At 29.8% G+C, this 27,569-nt stretch overlaps 1 protein-coding gene across 7 annotated transcripts; it reads left to right on the top strand.

Annotated features, from left to right (window-relative positions):
• Window positions 1-218: 218 nt before the first annotated feature.
• Window positions 219-26,960, top strand: LOC148273953 (uncharacterized). Of its 7 annotated transcripts, XM_088237880.1 has the most exons (6): window positions 232-725; window positions 2,152-2,458; window positions 11,821-12,041; window positions 13,019-18,306; window positions 19,065-23,891; window positions 25,224-26,960. In XM_088237880.1, the coding sequence occupies exons 5-6, from the start codon at window positions 23,630-23,632 to the stop codon at window positions 25,451-25,453; spliced, it is 492 nt and encodes a 163-aa protein (XP_088094006.1). In that variant the 5' UTR covers window positions 232-725; window positions 2,152-2,458; window positions 11,821-12,041; window positions 13,019-18,306; window positions 19,065-23,629; the 3' UTR covers window positions 25,454-26,960. The 7 variants fall into 7 exon arrangements, 5 of the variants coding, with proteins under 5 accessions (XP_088094007.1, XP_088094006.1, XP_088094005.1 ...); XM_088237881.1 differs by having other exon boundaries at window positions 219-725; window positions 1,183-2,458; window positions 13,019-23,891; XM_088237879.1 differs by having other exon boundaries at window positions 13,019-23,891.
• Window positions 26,961-27,569: the final 609 nt, after the last annotated feature.

The raw sequence follows: 27,569 nt of genomic DNA, 5'->3' as shown, positions 1-27,569 counted from the left end.
ATATATTTAATATCGATATGTCCAGCCTATTGATGCATATGAAATTTGATTTTTGCTTACTTACTTTATTTTACGAGCAACAATAACTAAATATTCTTTTTACCTAATTCAGGGATTAGTCTTATGAACTATCACAATAAAATGATTGATTGGAAGAGTGTTTTAAAACTGAACGTTCGCTAGCGTTCATTTATCAGTGTTTTATCTGTGATAACTTTGTATTTTTTATCTGCGATAATGTTTGGACTTATTAGTTTTTTGGAAGTGGTTTTGAAGTTAGTTAAACAACTAAGTAGCCGTAAAATAAATGTACTAGCTATTAAATAAAAAATGCGACATATTTCTAAGATTCAATGTTGTTACTGTTTGCTATATTAATGCAATTATAAACTAGTAATTTAGTATGAAGTGACATCTACTGGTGAAAGGTTATGTTTGACAAAAAATATTGTTTCTTTTGAGTTATTTATGCCGCAGTTGGCCGTTTTGTGTAATTTTATTAAAAGTTTATGTAAAAACAACTATAACCAAATCGTAAATAACATACTCTTGTATTTAGCATTTTCATTATTCTACGCGTTGAAAACATGTCGCTGACAGACTAGCTGTCACTTAAAACCTTACATTTATTATGAATGCGATCTGTGTGTTTTTATTAGTGGAATTAAAATGTGCCTTTAATTTGAAAAGAATGGTACCGTCCTAGCTACGTGTAATGGCATTAGGTATGTGTGTTTATTATACATTCTGAATTTCTAAAAGGTTTTTAAAATTTTATTTACATATGTAAATGTGATTGCTTGTGTAATTATTTCTATATGTGCATAAAATTCCATTTTCATTATAAAATAATTTGTGCTTTAAAACATTAAATTTAGAAATGGCATGTTAAAGCTGTCTACATACATATATATATTTTAATATAGCAAGAAGACGAAGAACAGCATTATTCTCAATAAAAATCTTCAACATTAACCGAGAACTTATTTTAAGACAGTATAAAATTAATCAATGAGTTGCCCGGAGGATTAGTGATTTTAGTACTTACTAGATTTTCAACCTCCGTAGAATATTATCTAGACAGACTAAAATACCAAAACAATAGCCAATTTCACACTGGTCCAGTCGTACAAATCCACATGACACGGTAAAATTTTGATGGGTTATTATTATTCGTTATAGGCAGGCAGCCTTTGCTGATGCCTACATCTCGTGTACTGCTTTTTATCCAAGTTCTTCTTCCTTCATAAAAGCATCCAAACGGTTTTTGAACTGGTTGACGAAAATGGAATGGACAAAGTAATTTATTCCAGTCTGAAACTACCCCTGCTGGAAAGGAAGTTTTTCTTGGGATTGAGGTGGAATTGGTGACGATAGAGCTTCCAGTTATGACCCCGTAAATTTGTGTTGGGATTTAATTGATACATCTCATGCAGGGGGCAATCATAATAAAAATATTGAGTATCTTATAAGTTTCTATAAAGTCCCCTCTCTTCCGCCGATGGATTGATTTTTATTGTAAAATTTATTTGTATTTATTTGGTGTACCCTTTGGTAAAAATCCTGAGTAAGGAAATCAAATTGAAATTTCTGCCTCGTAGTGTACTGGTTATTGTTTTTGCATTCATGCATGAAGTTCTGGATTGAATTTCCGGCAAGGTCAACGTAAAATATGTATTGAATACATGTTTTTCTTCTCTGCGCAACATTTCATAGTCACTAGACACAGACTGGCGCCCGATGCGTAAGACTGATCGCTTTCCATTTTTGTAAGAGCTGATCAGTTGGTGTACCAGTGCCACATGATGGTGATAATCGGAATAAGAAATTTCCACTTCAAACTTTGAATAAATTTTTGTCTTGTAATCCTTAATGTTTTTACATGTAACAACAGTATACAGTATTAGTCTCTCTGTTTTTTAACTGTGGATAATTTAATAAATAAAAACAAAACAAAAAAATATTTGTTTCTCTTTCCTATACTTGTTTACCATAAATTACAACATATAGCTAAACCTTTCTACATATTTATGTATTTTATTTATAAGCTTTTAGAACAAAACGCTTTTATAATTTTTGTCATCCTTGTGACTATAAGTTAAGTATTCTTAATGCTTTTTACAAAATCTAATTTTACCTATTTTGTTTTAGATCTTAAGGCAGAATTTATTCCTTCAAGACATGGAAAGTACAATTTGCTCAAGCTAAATGACTACAGATTCTTATTTAATAAGAAAATAGGCAACAAATACCATTATCGTTGTATAAAATATAAAATTTGTAAAGCAAAGGCACAAGTTTTGGACAGTGACCCAAATAAAATTAAAATCATATGTCCTAATTTGAATCATACTTGTTAATTACACATTTTTAAACTTCAGTATCTATTTCCAGCCTCCGTAGCATAATGGCTAAGGCATTTTGACTCATACATGGAGGGTTCAGGGCTTGACTCCTGGTGAGTTCAAAATATTTATATGCGATTTTTCTTAACCCCGAGTGTTTTGTACTGTAGTTCTCCATTGTACATAATTGTATCTGTTTTCCTAATCCGTTGGAAAAAAATTTTTAATTAAAATGAAAATCACTAAGTTAGTAATTTAAATATTTATTAAACTCCAGATACTTTATTTTTGTAAAACCCTAAGTAATAACGAGATATTCAACTTCATATATAATTAACGTTGGTTTTGGTCATCTGACCTGTGCCCAGATGGATGAAAAATACAGTTCTGTGTGTCAAATAGAACCGGAATCCTGGATGAGTGTTTTCAACTCGATGGTGAAAAAGGAATGGAGTGGAAAAAAGTCCGCCTCGTAGTGTAGTGGCTGGCTCAAACGCCTACCATGCTTGAAGTCCTGGGCTCAATTCCTAGTAGGGGCGACGTGAAATATTTATTTATAAGGTGGTTTTTACTGAAATATTTCACTGTCAACCCTATCTTTGTGCAAAATATCAATTAAGTTACGTTGCATTTGGTGTACCAATGCAGTGCCCTATGCACCATCAGGTGCAAATAGAGATGTGAGAATGTTGATGATTTGGTTACCTAGGGGTTGTTTATAATTATAATGTTCTCTGTAATTATGCAGATTTTGTGAAATTATGTTTTAAGTTAGGTAAAAACAGCTTTGTTTATCTATTATCTTTTAAATATTAAATTCAACTTAGTGACTTTATTTATCCGGGTTCGATTCCCGATGAAAACACAAAAATTAAATGAGATTTTTTTCAAGCCTGGGTAGTGGGTATTCTGAGCTGTAATTTGGCTTCCTTTTCTGATTTTAAATTTTCTTACTAATATACGCGTTTTTGTATCTGTCTCAATATGTATCGATGAAGATAGCGTTAGTAATTGTCCCCCTGGGGTGATATTCCAAACGCTCTCGTGGCCTTAGAAAACACTTTTTTCTCACATATTTTGTATGTAAATACACGAAATTAAAGTGTTTTGTACGGCCGCGAGAGCGGTTCAGAATAGTACTGCTGGCATGTTGTGGTGCAAAATTAAATAAAAATTATAAACTATTTTTAAATCAAATGAAATGTATTGTAATACAAATAATATGTAATTGAAAAACATTTTTTTGCTCTACAGATTTGATCTCACATTTAATGCATTTTTGTCTAACTATTGACTCTTCAGTTTAAAAAAAATATATACATATAAGTCTTAGTATTTCATATAATGTTTTCCAATTAAGTAAGTTGTCTCATGATAATTTCAGGAAAAATATCTAAATTATTATTTTTTACTAAGTAATAAGACGTCTAATAATTTAATTACTTATAATCAATGTGTGGATTAGCTTATTCCACAATTTGTATAAATATGTTTTGTAAAGTGTCCCTTTATCACACCACGAGTAAGTAGTATTTATGTGTACTTATGTAAAGAAAATTTAAGGACTATACAGTTTTCATAAAAATTGTCTTCGAATGCTATTTTTAATTAAAGGCTGTTTGTTAAAATGTGCATTTTTTTTTGTGGATATTTATTGAAAATTGAGAGAGTTTCACGGTACTTTAAATGTAATCAATTGTTAATCAAAAAATGAATAAGTTTAGTATATGCTATTGATTCAAATTAGTGATCCCAAACATGAAATACAATAAAAATTTTACTCCCTGGGAGTTATTAAGATCAACATAATATTACAACAGATGGAGAACATTTTAGAGAAAGAATATGAAAGTCTAGGCATTTACAGGAATTATGAGCTGTCATTGGTTGGTTTAAGTGGCCGCATTACACACTGTAACATTCACCACTCTGATTATGTTTGAACATCCATATTTATTAAATTCTTCCGTTTGTTGATTTTTATGAAGTTAAAGAGCTGACACCTTTATTGATTCGAGTGAGATTCATCTGATTAAAAACAACCGGTCCAAAAAGTATAAGAATTAAGAACTATTTTCGTGCGTTGCCTAGTATGTAGGTGAAATAATTCAGTCTTATGCATGTTTTAAATACATATTTTTTAATTGATTACCATTTCTAAAGTAAGTATTATTTTTATCATAGTCTTACTAATACCAATGATTTGAAATTCATGTGAAATGTCAATGCTTCAATTAGTTGACATTTTACTATGTTTTTATTAATATATTATAAATTATTACCACTTTGTTATCTTCTTTGCGTTTTATTTACATTTTAGATATATGTGCTGAATATGTGATGTCAAGGATTGGAAAACGGATGCTGATGATCAACGGTTATACTTTTACATCAGATGGCAACAGCAATGGCAACAAAATTCGCTATCGTTGCTCAAAGTTTAGAAGCTGTAAAGCCAAAGCACACATATGGAATGAAAATACCGACGAAATCCGAATTCTTTACTGCGATATAAATCATACCTGTGTTCAAAATGTTCATAGATAATCATTTTTGCTGTTTACGCGTGATCCAAGTATTTTGTATGTAATGTTATAATGTGTGATCCAAGTATTTTGTATACTTATAATGTTATAAAAATACTTTCTTTATATCAATATTAAATTATTAGTTATAACTATGATGTTTAAAATTATGATATTTAATTATGCTAGTGTGATATAGGAGAAATATATTATCAGGAAGTAAGTCAAAAAGACAGTGGGTTAGAATCTAGTTTTAAAATTTATATATTCATTGATTTTTTCTATTACGGTTTTGTAAATTTTTTGAAGAAAAGTATTACTAACTTATTTGGTTGAAACTCTAGAACATTTTATAATCACAAATTACAATATAAAAAATAACATTTAATAAAAAATATATTTTGCCAATTCATTTATACAGTAGAATTCCGTTTATCCAAACTCCAGTCATCCTGATTGCCAAATATCCAGATCGTTGTCAGGAAAAAAAAAGCCTTGTTGTTCACGCTTTTCGTCCGCTGCTCATTAACAAGTTTCTTTTTCAAACCAATCAACTTTGCTGGACATGTTTAAGTCGGTTTTTTAATTTGAGTTTTACCATTTATAATTATCAAAATACCAAAATAAATTATGCAAACCAATACCTATGTTAATTGAACTATCATTAAGAAATAAATCATTTTTTCGAAGTGTGCCTATCTTTTTAGCTTAATGAATGTGGAAGAAGTTAGGAAAGTATGTCAGTCAGAATAGACGTGTGTAGCATGATTGTAGTAAAGTATCAAGTATTGGTTTTACTATTCTATTTAATATTTGGGTTTAAAAATATGCATGATGCATCAAATGATTAACGTCTTGATGAGCAAGTATTAATGTACATTGCAGGATGAGTTATTTTCAACAGAAAAAAATATGTATTTGCTTCAGTGATGATAAGACCATGCGTTATTTAAAAAATATTAAAAATCGACCTATAAAATAATAAACTTTCAATGATTTTTCAGTATCATCCAGATTGTCATTGACAGTCCAAATCTTGACATATCAAACATTGTAGATTTCATCCACTGTCTCAGTTTACACAATATTTGTCAATTATTTTCATTGGCAGCAAAATTATTTACATTCAATTATAAAAATATTTTTAGATACTCCTCAATTCGTCACTACTTCCAATGGGGCAACTCTTCTGATGTACCAGAAATACACTTACAGAGAAGGTTCTCTGTTAGCTACGGGGCTCAAAAGATGGTACTGTTCTTCTCACTATGGCAAAGGATGCAGAGGGCATATTTATATGTCCGGAGATACTATGACTAATTTTAAAAACACAGAACATCAGCATGAACCTGCCAGTTTGAATTCTTCTCGTGGGAGAGTCAAATATCAAAAATCCCTTAGACCAGTTAAATCCGAAAATAATGAACAGGTTGCTAAATAAATGTTAAATTACTCAAATTATTTGAACAATAAAATGATAAGCATTCAAATGATTTACGTGATCAAACTGATACATTCTGCATGAAATTTAAGTAATCCATCTATTGGTCTATTAGCAGTAAAATAATTTTAATTTGATTTTTATGTTCTGTGAGAAAATCACAACACAGTCACTTGATTCCCATGTTGCAAAATATACATATTTTTATCTTATAACACTTACGATGTAGGATCATATAGACAATAACAGCGAGTTCCCTTACACATTATTCTCGGGAATCTCACCCTCACTCTATATTGTTTGGGCCCCGCTTTCAGTAAATCTTCTGTCTTCTAATCTATGTTGTGCATGACTTGCATCATGTGACCCTTCCATTTTTGTTTGAATATCTAATCAAGTTCAATCAAATATTACCAAAAACAAATAGTATAATTTAGCTGTTTATGTAACATCCAGTTGTGAACCATTTAAAAAAAATCTAAGTTATGTATAGTCATTCTGAAACAAAATACACATTTAAATAAAAGCTGAACTTTAAGATACAGGAAACAAACACATATGTAATTACACTTTACCAAATGAATCAAAATCATAATCTAATAAAATTATAACTAAAGAAATAGTTTTAAAAATATGTATTTGGGGGCTGTACTGGGATTTAGATGTTGGGATTTTTATTATTGTTTTTTCTTTTACAGCATGACACTTTTTTATACTTACATTAATTTTAAAATATAAATTGTGCCAATTGCAAAAATTGATATATTATCATATGTTTTGTTTTAAGATGAATTATATTTGCTTTTTTGCCATTAAAATTTTAAATATGTAAATTAATAATAGGTTAATCCTGTTATTGAATTTCGTGATGTTATTAATCAAATCTATTTTATATTACATATATATATTTAATAATGTGATATGCTATTGTTAAAAATCCATATTTATAGTTTTAACGCTATGCCATTAAGTTGCTTCTACTTTTTAATACTTGTATTGGTTATTTTGTTTTTTGTTACTCTTGCTAATATTTTATATTAATTGGTATTATATCAAACTTTTTTGAATGATAATAAATTATGATTGTCATACAATAGTATTTTATTTGCTATTCTCTTTTTCCAGTTCTTAATTTTTTGTGATTCTCATTTATCATATATTATGTTTGATGCTTTTAAACATACATCAGCACATCACATTAAAACATATGAAGGGTGCATATAGTGCATATAAAGGGATAGAAACCGAATTTCAGCTTCTGTTCTAGTTTCGGCCGAAACAAAAGCAAAACTTATTTAAATTAGTTGAAAGTCACGTTCAAATGCCCAAAATTAGGCATTTCTGTTGTTAAACCTTGCCAGTTCATTTTAATAAGTGTTAAATAAAATACACAATGAAATAAAAAGCATACATTTAATAAGTAAATTAGTTTATTTTTTATCACTTTTTGGTTCATTGTTATGTTAAACATATAACTTATATGTAACAGTTCTTCAATGTATGTGATAGGAACATTAACTTATTTAGTGTAAAGGAATTACAAAAATATAAATATGAAAGATCTTAGAATTACTAACTATAGTCAATTACAAAATCAGTCAAGTTTTTATTTTTGATGTTAGACGATGGCAATACAATAACTAATTATTTGAATGAACAACAATTCAATATCTCTAATTGTGCTGATTTTCCACCTAAGTACGGCCGAACGTAATCCGACATCCCGACTGCAGATTTTGGCTTAGCCGAAGTATCAACCAATTTATGTCCGAAACTTTCAGTGGATGAGTGCGTTGAAATTAAATTATTTTACATTTTTTGGTTGTTATTTCTTTAAAGTCAATTCTTTTATTTCACAATTTCATCTCTGCTCATCTCCTCAAAATCGGTTTGAACGTTTGAAGCCATTTCCAGCAAATATGCTTTGCCAATTTCATCTTCCATCAATAAATCTTAAACTTCCTAAATACTCATATTGTCAAAATTAACACCTCCAATCAATTTTTCATGTTCTAGTAAAATACCAACGATTTCATTTTTCTGATGATTTCCGCTCGTTTTCTACTTTAACTGACGATTTTCAGTAGGTTGTACTTACAGATATAGGGGATGTGCGGGCTCCTTATATACGTTTGGGGATATAGTTGCACTCACCAATGTGTAAATAGGGACTAGATTTCCTACCGTCTATGCGCCCTGTAGCCGCAAGATGTGCTGTAATCAAGCTCCTATCTGTTATAATTAAATTGATTTCAATTGAAAACAAAGAACTAGAATCCCAACCGTCCATGCGCTCTGTAGCTGCAAGACGTGCTGGGATATTTATTCATTGTACAGCGCCCTTGAGGTGATTTTCACAAAAATGGCGCTTTATAAATTATCCAACTATACTATATATAGTTATCTCTTGTAAACCAATTCTGACGATTTCCTGTAGGTGACGGACGCATCATCGTGTGTTCTAACTAATATATGTAAATACATCATATATAAACAACCGTATTGTTGGAGGGTTGAAGTAAAACCGTGTTGTTGAAGACCGTGTTATAGGAGGGTTGGGTTACCTGTATATAATATTGACATAAAAAAATTGAATATTTTGAACCGGCTTAGTCATGGAATAAAAATATGTTTCAATCAATCAATAGTTGTCTTGTTAGTCTCGATATCTTTGGAGACTCGTCGATAACTTTATAAACTAAAAAGGTTTTACAATAATCATTCCACTTAATGTATTTTATGTATATTTTATATAAACTACTTTTGAGGTTACTACTACCACATCGTCAGGACTAGTAATTTCAAAACCGGTCGACGTGTAATTGAAAATAAAAATTGTTCAAACAAATTTATAAACAAATATGTGTAAAATGTCACACCACAAAGATAATGATGTTTTTCTATATTTTCAATTTATGATGATTTATATTTCAGTGCTATTTTCTATTATTTTTGTCTTTTGCATACTGTGAACAGTTTTATAGAATCGCTAACCCAGTTAAGTAATGACTTTGTGTTGATAAATGTACCTATCGCTGGTGATCTGTTATTATTCCCAAAATAATAAAAATTAAATAAGTTTCAAGAATCTAAATAAATTAAAACCTATCTAGAAAGTATGTGTTTTTTTCATTCATTATACGTTATTAGTTATTATCCTAAATCAAGTTTTTATCCTAAAACAAGTTTTTATCTAAAACAATGTAAACATGATTTTGTTGTTTTCTTACAGCATTTTATAGGATGAATAAAAATGGTAAAAAGATACTCATTCTTGACGGTCACACGTACTCCATTCATCAAATGTCTTCCTATACCAATAAGCTCAGATGGGCTTGTACTTACAGATATAGGGGATGTGCGGGCTCCTTATATACATTTGGGGATATAGTTATCTCTTGTAAACCAAATCACAATCATCCCCCTGATATTAAAAGATACAACGATTTTTTAAAACAAAATATATGAAAATGAAATTAATTGAGGAAGTCCAATGTCTTGCAGAACACCTGATAGATACCTTTTTAGACTGTGCAACTCAATCATAATAAGTGCGAAAGTACGACAATAATTAATGATATGAATCATGAAGTATAAACGTTAACACCTTGATCGCTGACACATTTTTAATTTTATGGTCAAAAAATAGGATAGATGATATGATATGCATATTTTCTTAACAATGTTTTAAGATGTCTAAATCATTATGGAGATGTACTGGATTTTCAAGCTTATATATAAATATAAAGAAAAAAAAATCTATTTAGTTATGCTTTTCAAAATTAGTTTTAGAGCTAATATAATTTTTTTATTTACATTAAAAATATTTTTAGGTTTTCCCCATAAAAATCTTCTGGTAACTTATTGTACAATTTTAATATCTTGTACAGTGAATTTTAAAATTGTTTTTCCTGTCATTTTTTTTCTATATCTCTGGTTTCATATCTATGGCATTTTTTGTTAATTTTTTTTATTTCATTTTGCACATTAATTCTTTTATGAATGACAATTGCAATATTACATTTGATTTGTTAATTTTCTGTGTGAAAGCCAATTTCTTTATGCTTTCTTTCAAAGTTCATTTATTGGCTTTGAGTATTATCCTCACTGCCTTATTCTGTAGCATTTTAATGTTCGTTATTTCTCATTCATTTAAAGTTAAATACTGGAACATAAAAGACATTTTTTACTTAAAATACTTGAGCACAAATAAAAATTATCAATTGTGAATACAATAATTATGAAACTACCGCACTGCGTAAATAGTACGTTGGCGGACTTAAATACATCAAAAACTCTTTTTAATGCGACTTATCCAGCCAACCATACAGCTAACGGTTTTTATTTTTTAATTATTCAATTTTACAATACTCCTAAGGGGCATTACAGGTGAGTACAAACATAGTAAGTAATAATTGAAAAAATAAACAATGCTTTTTTGTATACATGTAGATACAATAAAAAGCATACTGCAATGCAAAATAAAAAGTGAAACTTTGCATAGTAAAAAAAATATATAAATGAATATAAGAAAAGTGTTAGAATTAAAAAGAAAATTGTAATGAAAGAAAGAAGGTTTGTATAAGGTCCTTTAAACCGTTTTATGATTCTCTTTGAATTTTATTTTTAATAAATTTTTCCATCGCTTTATTTTTTTCTGTCTACTTGTTAAAGAGCACCCCTTTATCAAGACAGTATTGAGTTTATCTAATAGTAATCCAATGAAATTCTAAATATTTTTGTACCTTACCTAGATTTAAATAGACATATTTTATTTATTTTTTTAAAAATGTTATTGGGAAAACGGGTTAAATGAATGTTGTTAAATGATTGTTGACACTTTTTTTAATAACAAATTGTTTTTATTCGCCCTCTTAACCTAACTTAATATGAAAATAATATTTTAATTATTACATGAATTGTAATAAAACTAAACAAAATAAGCTAACAAATGAATTAAACTGATTTTTTAAAAATATGCAGTCTTGTTTTCTGTGATCTCTAGCTTTCTCTTCAAAAAAGATTTAGAACCGTCATTTTAATGGTAATGTAATATCTACACGATGTTTGGTTTTTTAGAAAAATGTTGATAACAGTTATAATTTTATTACAACCAGCATATTATGTTATTTCTTGTGGATTTAGATTGATCTAATCATGCCAAGTCTTTCTTGGCTGTCCTCATCATATTTTACTACATGCATCTTCCTAAAATTTTACATGTTTGTTCCACATGACGAAATCGCTGTGACACTTTTTAATATTTTAATTTATTCTTGTCCCTTTAAGTTTTCCTCGGACTTTATTATTGGTGATTCTGTCGTACATTAGTGCATAATTTATTTCATTGTCCACATTCACAATCATTTAGTAATCTTTTCAACGCACTTCTTCTACTTGAGGTTTTAAAAATATTTGTTATTTAAATTAATTCCACTTCTGTTACCTCATTTCCTTTTCAGAGTTCCACGTTCATGGTAGTAATAATTACTAAAATCTTATTTTGTAGCACGTTACATCCTTTCAAGAAGTGGTAAGCAGATTTTGTACTACAGAGGTTATACATATTGCAGTCCTTCGTATGCCCAAAATGGAAAAACTAGGTGGTACTGTTCATCTCGTTCTGGCAGAAACTGCAAAGCACTGGCGCATGTGGAGAACGAAATGGTCGTATACTCTATTCCGATACATAATCATCCTCGAACCAAGGCTGCATTAAATGTTGTATGGGTATAAATAAAAACTTTTTAATAACTTTGGATTAACATTAGGCACTAACTTTGAAATTTTCCATGCTAAATTATATTACTAAAATTATTTTTAAAATATTCTGACTGTTCGTTTGTCAAGGTTTTAAAATAAACACTATTATTCAAACTCTTACCAAATAACAAGTAGACACCTAAAAATATATCATCTGTAAACACTAATAATCTAATTGAAAATAATCACACCTTTGATAATGGATTTAATATCTTACATATTTGTAATCTAAAGTTAGATAATGATGAAAAATTAGAAATTCAAATAGCTGCCAATAATGATATAATAACTTATATTTACATATAAGTTATTAATTTAAGACATACTTGGTACACTTCAACTTATTTATTTTGACCAATTAGCGCTTTCACCCTCTAATGGGCATCTACAGACTGGCCCATTAGAGGGTGAAAGCGCTAATTGGTCAAAATAAATAAGTGGAAGTGTACTAAGTATTATAATTAATAACTTATATGTAAATATAAGTTATTACATCATTACAATGGAATTCCATCAAGAATTGTCCATAAGTAATGTAAATGAAATAATGTGTGCTAGCTGCGAATGAGTTCCCATAATTAATAACCAAATTAAAGGTTTCAGTAACAGTCCTTTGCTAAAAATGTCTATTCCCTTATTTCTTTTCTGAGAAGTTGTAGCCTGGACAAAAAACACTGGACACGTGTTAGCGGATATGATGTATTTTTAGAAATGTACTTGTTATTTGGTAAGAATTAAAATATTTAGTGCTAGTTTATTTTCAAGCCTTGATAAAGGAACAGTCATGTTCTGAAACCGGTCGGCAGATAAAATTTATTTATTGATTTTACTCAAAGAAAATATTTAGTCGTATTATTCTTGTGTTAATTTTATACTACACGGCTAATGGAAAAGAGAGTGGAACAAAATTTCATTTTGATATTTACACAAATCTTATTTTGCAGTAAGTTATGTCACCTCAAGACTTGGGAAGCAGCTCTTGTATTATGGAGGCTATACATTCTCCAGCCCTTGTCATTCTCTAAATGGGAAAACTCGATGGTATTGTTCCTCTCGTAGTAGTAGAATTTGCAAGGCATTAGTGCATATAGACGATGGGAATATCGTTTACGCTATTACTACTCATACCCATTCCGAACCTAAGGCGTACAAAAATAAACGTGGCTTTATAGTATGGCACTGATATTGATATATGTAAGTGGTTTTCGAAAAACAAAATAGATATAAGTATAGACGGAATGGTAAGTGTTAAACAATGCATAGATTATTCCATAAAATTATGTTGTGTATACTAACCGTATAATATAATATATTTAATATAATGAATAATATAACTTCATAATCTACAAATTGTTTAACATAATATGTATTTAAAAAATAAACAAAATAAGGTTATAAAAATCCCTTTCTTAAATGTTCTCTATCTTTGTCATAATGTATATGGATATTCATTCATGTTTATATGTTAATTTGTGTTTTAAATTGACATATTTTCTATGTACTTACTTAATAGTTACTTATTGGATTTGATGTGTTATTTTATCTGTATTATACGATATAATATAATATTCAGTGGTACACATTTGATATAATAAAAGTACAAAATTTGTTATTATAAGATAAATATTTTTATTAGCGTTACTTAATAATTTATTTTATTTATTTAAAACTTTTTTGTCCAGGGTAGGTATAATTAGCTTGTTTATTGATATGGAGAAATATTTTCCAACCAACCAATGAGGAAGTTCAGTGCTACGGGAAATTGGATATAAAAATATTTTCTTAGGCTCCGTAAAGATTAGAGCATTAAATTGTACATAGTTTCTTGAAAATGTATAATCAAAATGATTTTAATAAAAACGAACTACTTTAAACGACGTCACTAGTTCTTATGAATCAGCCAATGATAGAGTGTTATGATAAATTTCATCAATTCACCAGTCAGCAGAACTCACCGAAGAGAACTTGTGACGTCACGTAATTTCAAAATTACAAAACATTCAAAAATCATAGTGCTGATAACAAGATACATAAAAATATCTTTTTAATTTTTTGGCTAAGTTTGATAGTCTATTAATTAAACTTCCTCGTTGATTATTGTTTTTAATACTTTTTCATACATGAGTTTAAATATGAAATATTTCAGTCAAATATAATTTTGTAAATTCATATGGAAAAATAGAAATACTACACGTTATGTCTTAAAACAACTTACTTAATGTAATTATTTGAATAGAAAAGTCATGTAATAATGGTTTTTATTTTTAAGGATATTGTTAAGTCAGTTTCATAATTGCAGAAGAAAAACAGAGTTGTGGTCCTGCGATTGAATTGTGTTCTGTAATCATTAAGTCGGGTTTCTGGCACAAGTTTGTTACCATAAATGTTTGAAAAATAAGACGTCTTCATAAATGGCATTAAATAGTCTCTGTTTAAAAAAGAAATCAAAATATTTAGTATTTTATAAATACAAAAAAAACATTTTATAATATTGGACTTGTGGTTTTATTCGAATTGTTGATGATCCCATAGGATGAGCTTTTAACTTTAAAGGTGTAATACCTCACAACTAGTAAAAAATGCAGTTACCGAGTATCAGAAACCCGACAATTAATTCTTATATTCTAAGATTTCGGTGACAACTCTTTTTAATACTCATGTTTAGCCTTTTGAAGTCTGTTGGCGTCGTTACGACAACATAAAAACTTTCCTGAATTCGCCAATTTTTGGCTCAAACACAGTGGTGGATTATAGCGCAGAACATCCAAGCTTGAGAAAAATCACATTGAATTTTTGTGATTTTACCGGGAATCAAACCCGGAACCAAACAAACTCAAACTTTTCCATGTTTAGTTTTACGCACTCCCCACTAGTGTTTGGTCGTGTATTTTGCTTTACTTTCTTCTTCTTTTCCACATCCGCTCCTAAGTGAAGCATGTGGACATCACCATTTGCCTCCAGGAGACCCTATCGCCAGCCAGCATTTTCGCCTCTTCCCACATCAATCCAGTGCCCCTTAGTTCCGCCGAATAAAGTCGAAAGATCGTCATCGACGGCCTTCCAGGACGGCGTGAGCCCGCAGGTTTAAAGAAGAGGCAACTTGGGTTTAGGTTCTCCTGAGGCATGCGCAGCACATGTCCAAGCCAGGTCCACCGCCGTATCCTCAAGACGCTTGTTATAGGAAGCTGCTGCGTCCGTTCTCGGACTTCAATGTTAGTTATAAAATCAAACCACCTTATACCTAATATTCTTCTCAAGCACTTACTCTCAAAACTCAGAAGTTTGGTGTTTTGAGCATTGGTAAGGTGCCGAGATTCGCACCCATATAAGAATACTGCCATTTTACAAGAGTTGAACAATCGACATTTCGTTTTGACCGAGTATAGACTAGAGTTCCAGACAACACGCATCATGTTAAAACTTGCTCCAGCAATTCCTAGGCTGGTTGCGAGCTCTTAGTGCATGATTCCATCCTCAGTTATATGAACTCCCAAGTATTTAAATCTGTCGACTTTCTCAATCCTCTGTCCATTATTGTAGAGAGGCTGATCAGGGTCAGAACAGGATAAAGATAATGAAAACACCCATGAGCTTTGATATTGCCTCACAAAAGACAGGACTACATGTTTTAAGAAATGGTGCAGTAAGGGATTGTGTGGTGTGCTAAAAAAGATTTAAAAAGGTGGAAGACATTTGATAGCGAGTTTTGTGACTCGTCCCACTAAACCATGACTGCATATGGGAAATTGTTTTTATAAATGTCATACCTTAAAAAAATGATAAAAATGTGGTTAATTTTTTATTTCAATGACAAAAAAGACGATAAATACAGATTTCTAGTAATGCTAGCAATTATATTTATGAACAACCCTATCAAAAAAAAAAATCAAGAAACCAAAATTTTTGTTCTTGATTTTGTTTAAAATCCTCTAGAGTAGCTGATATGTCGTACAAAGAAATCTGGAATCAAGGGGTTAAAAAAAGAGTTCTGTTTAAAGTAAGATTTAGATTTAATCTAACCTAACTTAACCTTTACCATAATATGATTATTTTGTTGAATTTGACTTCTATACTATATTTAATATTTGTTTCATCTATGGAAATTATCTAATGATTTGCTTGCTATATATTAGACTTAATGTGAAAACAACGAAATTTATCAATACAATAGAGTTTTGGTGAGCGATTGTAAAACACATTTAAAAGGTATATTCATAGAATTAAGAATAGTCCAGAAACCGCATACGCACATTAATCAGAAGGCGACTAAACTACTCATAAATGAGTAGGTTTACGTTTTGACCCATTATTTTCTTTGTAGACGTTGCTCAGTACGCAACTCCTGATTTGAATTCAACTATGCCGTGTTGTGTCCTTTTAAAGTGTAGAAATACTGCTAATATCTTAAAGAAACAGGATGCAATCACATTTCATGTGTAATTAGCAAATGAATGTGTATGTAGCAAATGCATTACTTAAAAAATTAATTATTTGTCCATCTGTCAGATTGTCGAAGAAACAAAATGAACATTTCGTTTGTGTTGCCAGGGTTGTAAATTTTTTTACCCTACTTTATTCATCTAATGAGAAAACTAATCAAAATTGGATCTTGGATTAAACAACTCTATCGTGGACATTTGATCGACATTATCTTTAAAACATCAAATATTATTTAACATGATATAAAAATATCAGTTTTATGTAAAATAAAATTTGTTTTATAATTTAAGTTTAAAGTTAAAAATAAAAAATAAAATAAAAACAAAAATTCAATTACTCCTTTTAAATGACCCTTTACTTATCTACTCTGTTGTGTCAATCAATATTTCCGCGTGCACAATAAAATTTTAGAGAAATTAACAGATTGCTTTTTTTTACCTTACATTTGTGTTATAATTGTATTATTTCCCATCGTGCAACATATCGCGGCGACATCACGAATGCACGCGGTGAAAATGGGGCATAGTAGGGGAATTATTGGACACATTCCGATGTATTTAAATCCGATTCTATTCTCCTTCTGGACCATTCTTAATTCTATGGGTATATTAATAAATCATTTATGATTATTCAGTATCAGTGCTCTTTTCCAATCATCTACATCTACATGTGCATTGAAGTTTACATATATTACTTGGCCATTGTGGGTGTTAAATTGAGTTTGCGTGCCGGGCAATGAGAAGTTATCCCAAATGGTTTAATGCGTTTCTGAACTGTACATTGCGAAATCTCAATGCCCTTCTTTGGCTGTTTGGTCAATACATTTACAGGATGTTTTCTATTTTACAAAGAAATATCTCTAAGATTTCTATTATATTATCTGTTTTCTGCCACACGCTCCTTTATGAGCAGGTTCTTAAGGTACACCTAAATCCAGTTTTCGATTCACTCTTTTCCCTGTGCTATGATAAATTTGATGAATCTCTGCTACACTGAGACATCTCAGTATTATTCAATAACCCGCAAAATTTCTCCTACATTTTGTGGAGAAATATCAGCAGTTCCCCCCACAGCTAAAAAATATTATCAAAAGTAGGGTTATGTAATAACTCAATAAAAATATACCATCCCCGCTCATTATGATAATAATACACAAAAACATGTACAGGTATTGAGGTATACATACCCTTCAAAACAAACAACAAAACATATTAAAGTCACAAAAATATAATCAAAATAAAATATTTCAATTAATAATTTGTCTGGAAAATAAATACTCCATGAACCACTGACCACCAAAAAATGGCATAACTAGTTACAAAAGATCGAAATGTAGACACAAGCAGTGTTGCCATTGATTTATATGTATTCATCGGTGATGCCAGAGTGAAAAAATCTTATTCTACTGCATTTGGGACAAGGGCCGATATTTTACTCGAAGATTTGTGCTATTATTCCACTGAGTCTAATAATATGGCAAGCCACTGTAGATAGTTTACATTAATTAGACCAAGAACCTGTAAAAAATGTTCATGTTTTTCTGCAAATAATGTAATTTTATGTAAGTATGTGCATTTTATAAGTACGATTGAATAAAATATCTATTTCAATTTGTTTGTAGTAAGATTGCTGTAGATTTTAATCAATGTTGTATTTGGCTGTCAATATTAGATGAATATTTTACAATAACTGCTGTTTCATTAATTAGTTCATCAATAAAAGTTGAAATGACAAATATGAGATACAAGAGAAAGTATAAGCCTAACGAATACCAAAAGGGACAACAAGAAAGGTAGGAATAAGATCATGATAGAAGGGAAAGAGGATTCTGTTAATGAATTTACGCATATAAGACTTTTCTTTAATTAGACAGTCATTAAACATTATATTTTAAGACTGCATCCTGGGTAAAACATGTGAATTTTAGAAAAATGTTCATTCAAATAATGTATACTCCGATATACTTATTTTGAGAAAACATATATGTTATACAAAAATATTAAAGAGTCAGCAAGGCAATTTAATTCATAATTATTTTGACTTTTTTTATATGACAGCAAGGATCTAATACTATAACGAAATATACATTTGAGGCGTGTTGAAACAAAGACGGCGATCTTTACCATTGGTCTGAATAAAGCACAAATAGCAGTATGTCATACATTTTTTAATCAATGCATTTAGTTTCTTCAATAACAACGGCAATATTCTTTACGTTATAGAATAAAAACCATCAGTTATTTCAAATAAGTCAATAATTGACTGATTAATCACAACAAAATATTCTTGGAGAGTAACTTATGGAAATAATTATTAATTGAAATAATGAAATATCCCTGCTGTCTGCAAAAAGTAGTACAAAACATTTATTGCATATTACTCGAAACAAAATAAAGTGGAAAATGCCATCTTTGTTTTAAGACGCTTCATGTTTATTAAATAATTTATTATTTTTAGCAAAAATCTTACGGCATATCCACCAAGAAATTGCATTTCATCTGAATCTTTAAATGTATTTTTCTTTATATTGACTTAAATCTTATTTTGCAGCAAAATATGTCAGATCGAGGATCGGCAGGCAGCTCCTGTTATATCGAGGCTATACATATTCCAGCCCATGTTATTCTTTGACTGGAAAAACTCGTTGGTACTGTTCTTCCCGATCTAGTAAGAGCTGCAAAGCATTGGCGCACGTAGAGGAGGGGAAGGTTGTATACTCGGTTCCAGTGCACAGTCACGGTAAACCTAAAGCTCACAAAAATATGTACGGACTGGAAGTATGGCAATGACGCTATTATTTTGTGAAATGAGACTTGTAGCCTATAGATTGACCAATTCATACTTATTGTGTTCTTCTCGGTTGTTTAGCCATCTAGGTTAATCAGCGGCAAGGAGAATGAATGGACAGAGACTAAAACGTTGTCTGCACTCCTCAGATCATCTCAATCTTTATTTTTTTATTTAACTTTTGTGTGGGTATGATGTCACATGAGCCTGCATAAAATACAAGACTTGATATATCTCTCATTTTTTTAAACAATGAAGTCGTATTTTGCTTTTAAATACCTGTTTTAAATATATTTTTGTTTTTAAATACCTGTTTTTCAAATGACAGCAGAAATTTGAAATGCTGTAAGGGACAGTGTGTAAATTAATTGTTTGAGAAAGGGAAAAGGGAAAGAACATTATTATTTTTTCTTGTTTTGTAATTAAATAAATCAATACCAACTCTTGCTGTACAATGTTTTTTTTAGTATAAGATGAGTTTCATTATATTATATTAACAAAAACAAGAAATGCTTTTTTTTACGGTCTGATGAAATTAAAATCACAATATTTTGTAGTTTGTCCAAACGTTTGTTGACAAAATACTAAATTTAACCCCCAGGGAGTCATTGAGATTAATATATTCCCTTCTCTAAAATGTTCTCCATCCCTGTTGTAATTTGTTGAAATTAAAATCACTTGAAAACAATGATGTGATCATATCCGAAACATTTATAAAATGATGCTAATAACCAGAAGAACACCATTAGTATATCAAAGCCCATGAAAATCTAAAAAGTTAAATAGTTATAGATGTTTTATGGTTTATTCGGCGTTATTTTGGCTCCACAGAAGATTTCGAAGATACTTATGAGCATTAATAGTATCGATATATTTGTTATTTACTAACTGAAGTCGGCCCCGTGGTGCGATGGTCACCGCGTTTGCCTACCATGCAAGAGGTCTCAGGTTGATTCCCAACATGATATGAAATATTTATTTAAAAGGGTCTAGCATATTTCATAGTCCTTGGACTGGTAGTTGAAGCCTAAGACTGATCATCTTGCTTTCATGTAACAAAAATGATCAAGATACACTGCGATTGGTGTACCAATGATGTTAATGATGATGATGGCCCTGAAATTTAAATATTAGGGTTAGAACTCAAATATTTCTTGTTTCTTCAAATATATTGTATTATGCATAAAAAATAATTCTACGTGTATTTTCTTTGTGATCTATTAAAAAATATGTATTTTGCATTTTTCTGCATCAGAAAACTGGTTCATTGCTCTAGCAATATCATCAGACTGGTATTTTTGCCAGTGTTTAATTTAAATGGGAGATGTTGTGAATTTTTTCAAAGGTATTTTTATAAGAGTGATAAAACTATAATTAGTCAACAATATTTTGAGTTTGTCCAAATTTTTGTAGACAAGGACTGGATTCAACTCCCTGGGGAGCTGTTTATATTAACATTATTATTATATTAACTTAAACCAGCCATTGACAGGTCATAAGCCCTGTAGATTCCTAGACTTTTATATTACCTTCTCTTAAATGTTCTTCATCTCTGTTTTAATATGTTAGTAGTAATTAGTCTGCAAAAGTAAATGGATTAAAGTATTTGAAATTTTAATAAATTTCCACTGAGAAATTTAATAAATTTAAATGTTTACGACTCATATTTATATACCTATTTTTTTTAAATATTAAAATTTTGGTTCATGATGCAAAGAAAGAAAGTACCTTAACCTTTTTTACTGTGTAAAAATATCAAAGAAATAATTCAATTGTATCTGTGGAGCTAAGTCAATTGCATTTTTTTATAGCATTGTTCTTATATTGTTTTTTTTTTTTAAATGTAGTATTTTAATGTTGAAGTAATTTTTATTGTTTGACTATGTATGATTTTATGCATATTGTTTTTCCATGAATTTATACTTATATTGAAATTTAAGTTTTTTAATCAATGAACTTTTAGATGTATATGTTTGTTTAGTACAAAAAATATGTGTTATGTAATTCATAAATACTATTCGTCACCATAAATTGTAAAATTCATTACAAACTGTCAAAAATGATATTTTGGCATTTTCTGTTAGGAATTCAAATAATTTGTGTGTGTTTATAACTTGTATATTCGTAGAGTGTTTACATTATCTTTAAAACAAACTCGAGAAAAAACATTACTATTATTTGCTACAGAAGTAAACACTGTTTTAACTCTCCCCTGAACAAAAGTAAGTTTGGGACTTAGAAGTTTTACAAGTTAAGCCGATGTATTTGTAAATAAACCTTAAATATAATATTAAATATTATTGTCTCACATATATATTGATATAAAAATATTATTAATTATATCGACAGTAAAAAGGTTAAGTGACTGATAAGCTGCTTTAGCTGAAATTGAGTTATATATTTACTTTTCTCAGAATTTTAAACATATTGAAACAATATTGGACGTAAATAAAAAACAGCGGCTTCCATGGTGTAATGGATTGCCTTAATTGCGATTTTTTTCTCAAGCCTGGGTCTTTTGTGCTTGATTTCACTACTTTTATTGGGCCTCCTGGACTGTTGTAAAAAAAAACATTTTATACGACATTCATAAAATCAACAGATCATATCACTTAAAATTGGACTTGTTTTTATGAATTCTCATTTAGATGAACATTAAAATCTGTTTATGATACTTATTTTACGTAGCCTTAATAGTTTTACATGACACCTATCTTACCTACATTGTTTTTTTAAATTTATTAAAAATATAAAATGTTATGCATTTTTTTTTAAAAATCTTTAATTGATTCTCCTTTAGCCTTTTTACCTATGATATATTCTGAAGTTTTGACACCAATGTATATTTTCCATAAATATAACATTTAAAAATAAGTAATTTGTTGATGTTTTGTATTTTATTCTGTATATATTTTGTTTTGAAATATAATCATGGTTTAAAAATATTAATGTGCTCCACAAAATCTGCAAAAAAACTCATTTTATTGTAAAATGTGTTTCAATCTACATACTATATTTTATATACTTTAGTTCATAGTAGTAAATAATTATGTATTTTTATGCTTTAAATTATACATTTTTTAGTTAATTATAATATTTGACTATGCATTATACTGTATTAAGTATTTTCAATACTACCCTAGTTATTCAACGCATCTTTACTTGATTGCAAAATAATTGTCCAAATACTCTTTTCTTGCAGTTTATAAATTCTAATATTTATGTATCAGTTAAAATTATTTGTGCAACATATTTTTAAAAAATACCTCATGATACAAATAAATTTAATTTGAAGTGGCCTTGTACTCCTTTAGGTTAAGTAAGTTCAACCAATTAGTTTAGAATGCCATAAATAGTATAAAACTGTATAGACATATATGAAAGGTATCATTAAAACTGATAAATAATGACTCTTCAATAAGTGCATTTTTTTCTTAAATAAAATTAGTGGCCGAATAATCTAAATGCCTTGGTTTTGGTGTAATTTAAATAATATGCCATTGTTTTGAAAAACTGTTATCATAATATTCGAGAGGAAATAAATCTATAGTTTTAATACTGACATTGACTCTATTTATTTCAATAGTGTTCTGTTCAACTATGTAATAAAATTGAAATGTTTAATAAAATGTATTTTTCCAGGGAATGTCGAATAATGTGACAAAAATCAAAATAGAATTTCTATGTTATTATTGAAATAAATAAATGCAAAACTAAATTAGAATTGTTTAATGATATTTCTTTGTAGTCAACTATGAAAAAACATAATTAAATCAATTTAAACTTAGTTTTATGTTAATTTGGGATTACTATGTTTTTTTAAAACTATATATACCAGTAAGTGTTAAATTATTTTTAAAATATCTTTTGTGTTTTTAATATATATTTGAATTGGATTTAGAAATCGTAACATAACTTATCATCCATGCAAATTCAATATGTCATAAGCCACCACATACACAAAATTAATATTTTTAATTATTTTTGGTGTATTGGTGTTTGGTTACCCATCGTCTTACAAAATGTCATAACCATGAAAAAAAGTTTGATTTTTATTTTTCCGATTAACTTGTATATTTTAGATTTCAATAAATTGGAATGTCAAAAGACCTAGATTATGTGCAATCAATCCTGTCCTGACCCTGATCAGCCTCTCTCTAATAATAGGCAGAGGATCGAGAATGTTGACAGCTTTAAATACCTGGGATTTCACATCTTTTTTCTGTATTTTTGTGTTTTATTTTTAAGTATGTTAGCATGTATTTTTTTTTTGTTAATGCCCCTTGGGCGTTAATGAACAAAATAAATAAATAACTGAAAATGGTGGCATGCACAAAGAGCTCGCAACCCACCTAGGAATTCCTGGAGCAACATTTAACGCGATGCATCTTGTCTGGAACTCTAGTCTATACTCAGCCAAAACTGAATGCCGATTATTCAATTCTTGCATAATGTCAAGAGGCCTATATCCAGCAGTAGAGGACAAAAGGCTGACGAAGAAGAAAAAGAAGAAGAAGTCACTACTCCTATATTGGTGCGAATCTTGGCACCTTACCAAAACTCAAAATGCCAAACTTCTGAATTTTGAGAGTAAGTGCTTGAAGAGAATATTAGGCATAAGGTGGTTCTATTTCATAGCTAACATTGAAGTCCGAGAATGGACGCAGCAGCCTCCTATAATCGGTGGTGGACTTGGCTTAGACATGTGCTGTGCATGTCTCAGGAGAACCTAAACCCAAGTTGCCTCTTCTTGTCGATGACAATTTTGCGGCTTGGGAACTAAGAGACAGGGGATTAACATGAGAGAAGGCGAGAGTTCTGGCTAGCAGAAGGGTGTCCTGGAGGGGCGGATGTGGAAAGAAGAAAATGAAATGTGTTTCATTCTATTGTTAATTCACTAACTGAGATTATGAGGGATTGTTACAAAAAAGACAGGGTTATTATTTTTAATTAATTATAATTTTCACTTCATTTTAACCACAGAAAATAGTTAAAGTGAAAAACTGAAAGAATATATTTTTTAAAAGTCATAAATTGATAATCACATTATAAATTAAGCAAATTAGAGTGTCAGTATTATGCTATCAGTAGTTCTATAGATCCTTGGTAAGTGATTATTTGATATCAGAAGGTATTGATAGTATGTCTCATTGAGTATTTATAGATGGCCAACTGTGGAACTGGCATCGCAAATTCAATTCCCTCCTGTTGTAAGAAAGAAAATCCAAGAAAGATTATTTTTTCCAGTGTCTGGATGTTGTGGTGTATTTACATGACTTCCTTCCATATCTCCTCTTTCTCAGCTGCTGACAAGACTCTAAGATAGAGACTTAGTGGGTTGTTATTTTGAAAAAAAAACTGATAATTTATTTAAATAGCCTTTTTTTTTTTTTTATACGCCTCCACTCTAAAAAAAAATTAAATTCAATCATTAAAGAGTATTCGTTATTAGGATAAAAAATTTAGTTTTACTAGGTGAAAAATGCTAAAATCTTCATAAGAAGAGCAAACAATAACCAAAAATAATGCATTCTGTCAGTAAAGCCTTAATATGTACAAAATAAAATTTTAAAAAAAAAACCACTGTAATTGGGCTTTTTGGCCTGTTGTGGTGCAAAAATAAAAACCACTATTCATAGCTAGTCAGAACATAAAACAATGAACCTCTGTCCATTGTAAAAACATAACATGATTCAGGTAGACGTATTGGGCACAGAATTAAATTAAGATGTGAGATAGAGAGTAGATGTCGACATTGGTTCTAAAATTCCCTTCAGCAAATACAGTATTGGTACTCATATTACAGTAAGGAATATTGAAAATATGAAAGCAATAACAAAAGTTGAAAAGAAATTGTTTTGCGTATATGACTGATAGTGATAATATTTATCAATGTATATAACAATTTTTCTTCTGTTGCAGCCAAATTCATATATGTTAAAAACAAGACATTGTTGATGGTTGACGGTTTTACATTCTGCCGCCATAGGACGTCAAGATGCACATTCAAGTCTTGGTGGAGATGTTCTTCTTACTGGGGGAAGCATTGTTCCGCAAGTACCGGCGTAAAGAATAATGTGATCTTTGAAGAAAAAGGCACGCACATCACGCACCTCCGAGATATTTGCAAAAGAGTGACGGTACTTATATAAAGATATAAATCTCTTGTTTTATAATTAATAAGTTATCCCAATTATTAATATATTATGACCCTTGATTGTGTCCTTGACAAGTCAGTAGCATCGCGGAGATATTTTCAACTATTCCATTGCATCTTCACATGTCCACAGCGCATTGGCCTCGTCTGATGTGGGAATAATTATTAACGCCATCTGTGCATTGTCACGATAAAAAGATCAAAGTGCCTTTGGTCAAATCAAATCCTTAAGAATGAAAATAAGTATTTTTTTAACATCATGGCCGTTTTGAGTAATAAAGTTTCAGTTTAATTTTATTAGCAGAATATTTACAAATATTCTCAAACGGTTCCACCGCATAATAACACAGGAGCATTAATCTGAGATTAGATTTCATATTGTGGTATTGTATATTTTATTTTAAGTACACCGGGAGGAGCTTGGGGGACAATGTATGTAAATATGCCAATTTTGTTGGGATCATGGAATTATAATAGTCCAGAAACCGCGTATCAAACTGATGCCGACTAAACTACTCATAAATGAGTAGCTTTACATTTTGGCTATTTGGTATTCTGTAGACGTCGCTTAGTGCACAACTGCCGATTTAAATTCAATTATGTCGTGTTATGTCGTTCGTAATTGTCAAAATACTATTGGGATGAAAAGGGAATACGGTGGGATCACATTTCATGTGTAAGAAGCGAATTCACAAATAATATTATTTGCTATTAACTCTCAGATTGTTAAATAAAATTAGGTGGACATTTTGTTAGTATTGCCAGGGTAGTTGAATTTTTTACTCGGCTTTCTATTATCTCTGTTTAATATCGTAAAATATTAAATGGATCAATTTACTTGATTACTAAATGATTATTGAATGACTTTTTTACGTTTCTAGACAGTAAAATATTTTTTTTGGTAAAACATAACATAACACAAAATTACCTTATATTTGTGTTATGATAACAAATTATTCACGGTCTGGCAACATTATGCGGCCACTTCACACATGCACGCAGGCAGGATGTCGGGTAGAGGTGGGACTTTTGGACACAGTACAATGCATACAAACTTGGTTCTACGCGCCTTCTGTTATATTATAATTCTATGGTTGGAACATTTGCTCATATTAAAATATGTAGCTTTACATGTATACCTGCCATTATATAGTCAAGTATTATATAGGGGTTTCTTACCTTGAAAATCTCCCTGAAGTACCTAGGTGACACTATTCAGTCCAGTTATTATGTACCTATTGCCATAATTAAACAATTTTACTAATTCTTTTCTTATGGCAAAAGTGACGTGTTAAGAAAATTTATATGAGGCTTATTTGATAGGATTCTATTTTTTTTTAATTTTGGATTTAAAAAAAGATAAGTGTCAATAATTTTATGATCCATTGCTCCATTGGTAGCGTAATGGACTTCAGATTGACGGCTCTAAATCAATTTTATTACAACTTGATTCTTGACACACTGGAGTCGCATACTTATTTGAAAATAGTACAAAAAATAAAGATATTCTAATAATTTATTGTTTTAAGTAAAAAATGTAGTTAATGTTTTAGCCAGCATCATTCCAGTCAAGTGTTAATTTTTTCTATCATAATAGATTATTATTCCAATAAAATAAATAAAACAACTTTGTTTTTAACCACTAATTTTTTATTATTTTTTTTTTTCCACAACCGGGTTTCATGCAAACAAGCTTTTTTTTATTACTGCGCGATTTAAAAAAAAAACATTAGTTTTAAAATGGCAAAATCGTATGATTTCCTCATTTTGCGTTCGTTTTTTGCCTGAAGAGCCACTGTCTAGATGATGAATAATTCTGCAATACTGTTCCTAAATCAGCAAGAACAATCCATTTACAGCATAACAACCCATAAAAACATAATCATACCTACCTACAATAATATGTATGTAGTGATTATTGTATTCATCTAAATTTTTGCAGGCGAGACAGCAAAATCATAATGGAGTTTCTTGAAATACTCACCAAAAAAAAAGTTCACAACTGGCAAATATTGTTGATATTGATTCCTTTTTTTTATATTGTCGCAGGCTCATTCATTTCATACACAATATTATTTTACTTTTTCTTGGGGCAAAATAATAATTTAAAA

Source organism: Micrasema longulum, unplaced genomic scaffold (genome assembly GCF_059751315.1).
Source record: "Micrasema longulum isolate JH-2025_06_02 unplaced genomic scaffold, ASM5975131v1 h1tg001796l, whole genome shotgun sequence".
In the NCBI taxonomy this organism is placed as follows: domain Eukaryota; kingdom Metazoa; phylum Arthropoda; class Insecta; order Trichoptera; family Brachycentridae; genus Micrasema; species Micrasema longulum.
Note: the sequence above shows the minus strand (reverse complement) of the source record. Positions and strands in the feature narration are given on the sequence as shown.

What these genes read in the sequence shown, in the direction of transcription:
- LOC148273953 (XM_088237881.1), top strand. Translation starts at nt 23,630, where the DNA reads ATGCACAAAGAGCTCGCAACCCACCTAGGAATTCCTGGAGCAACATTT. An exon ending in CAAACTTCTGAATTTTGAGA is followed by an intron (nt 23,892 to 25,223) that starts GTAAGTGCTTGA and finishes CTTCTGTTGCAG; the next exon opens with CCAAATTCATATATGTTAAA.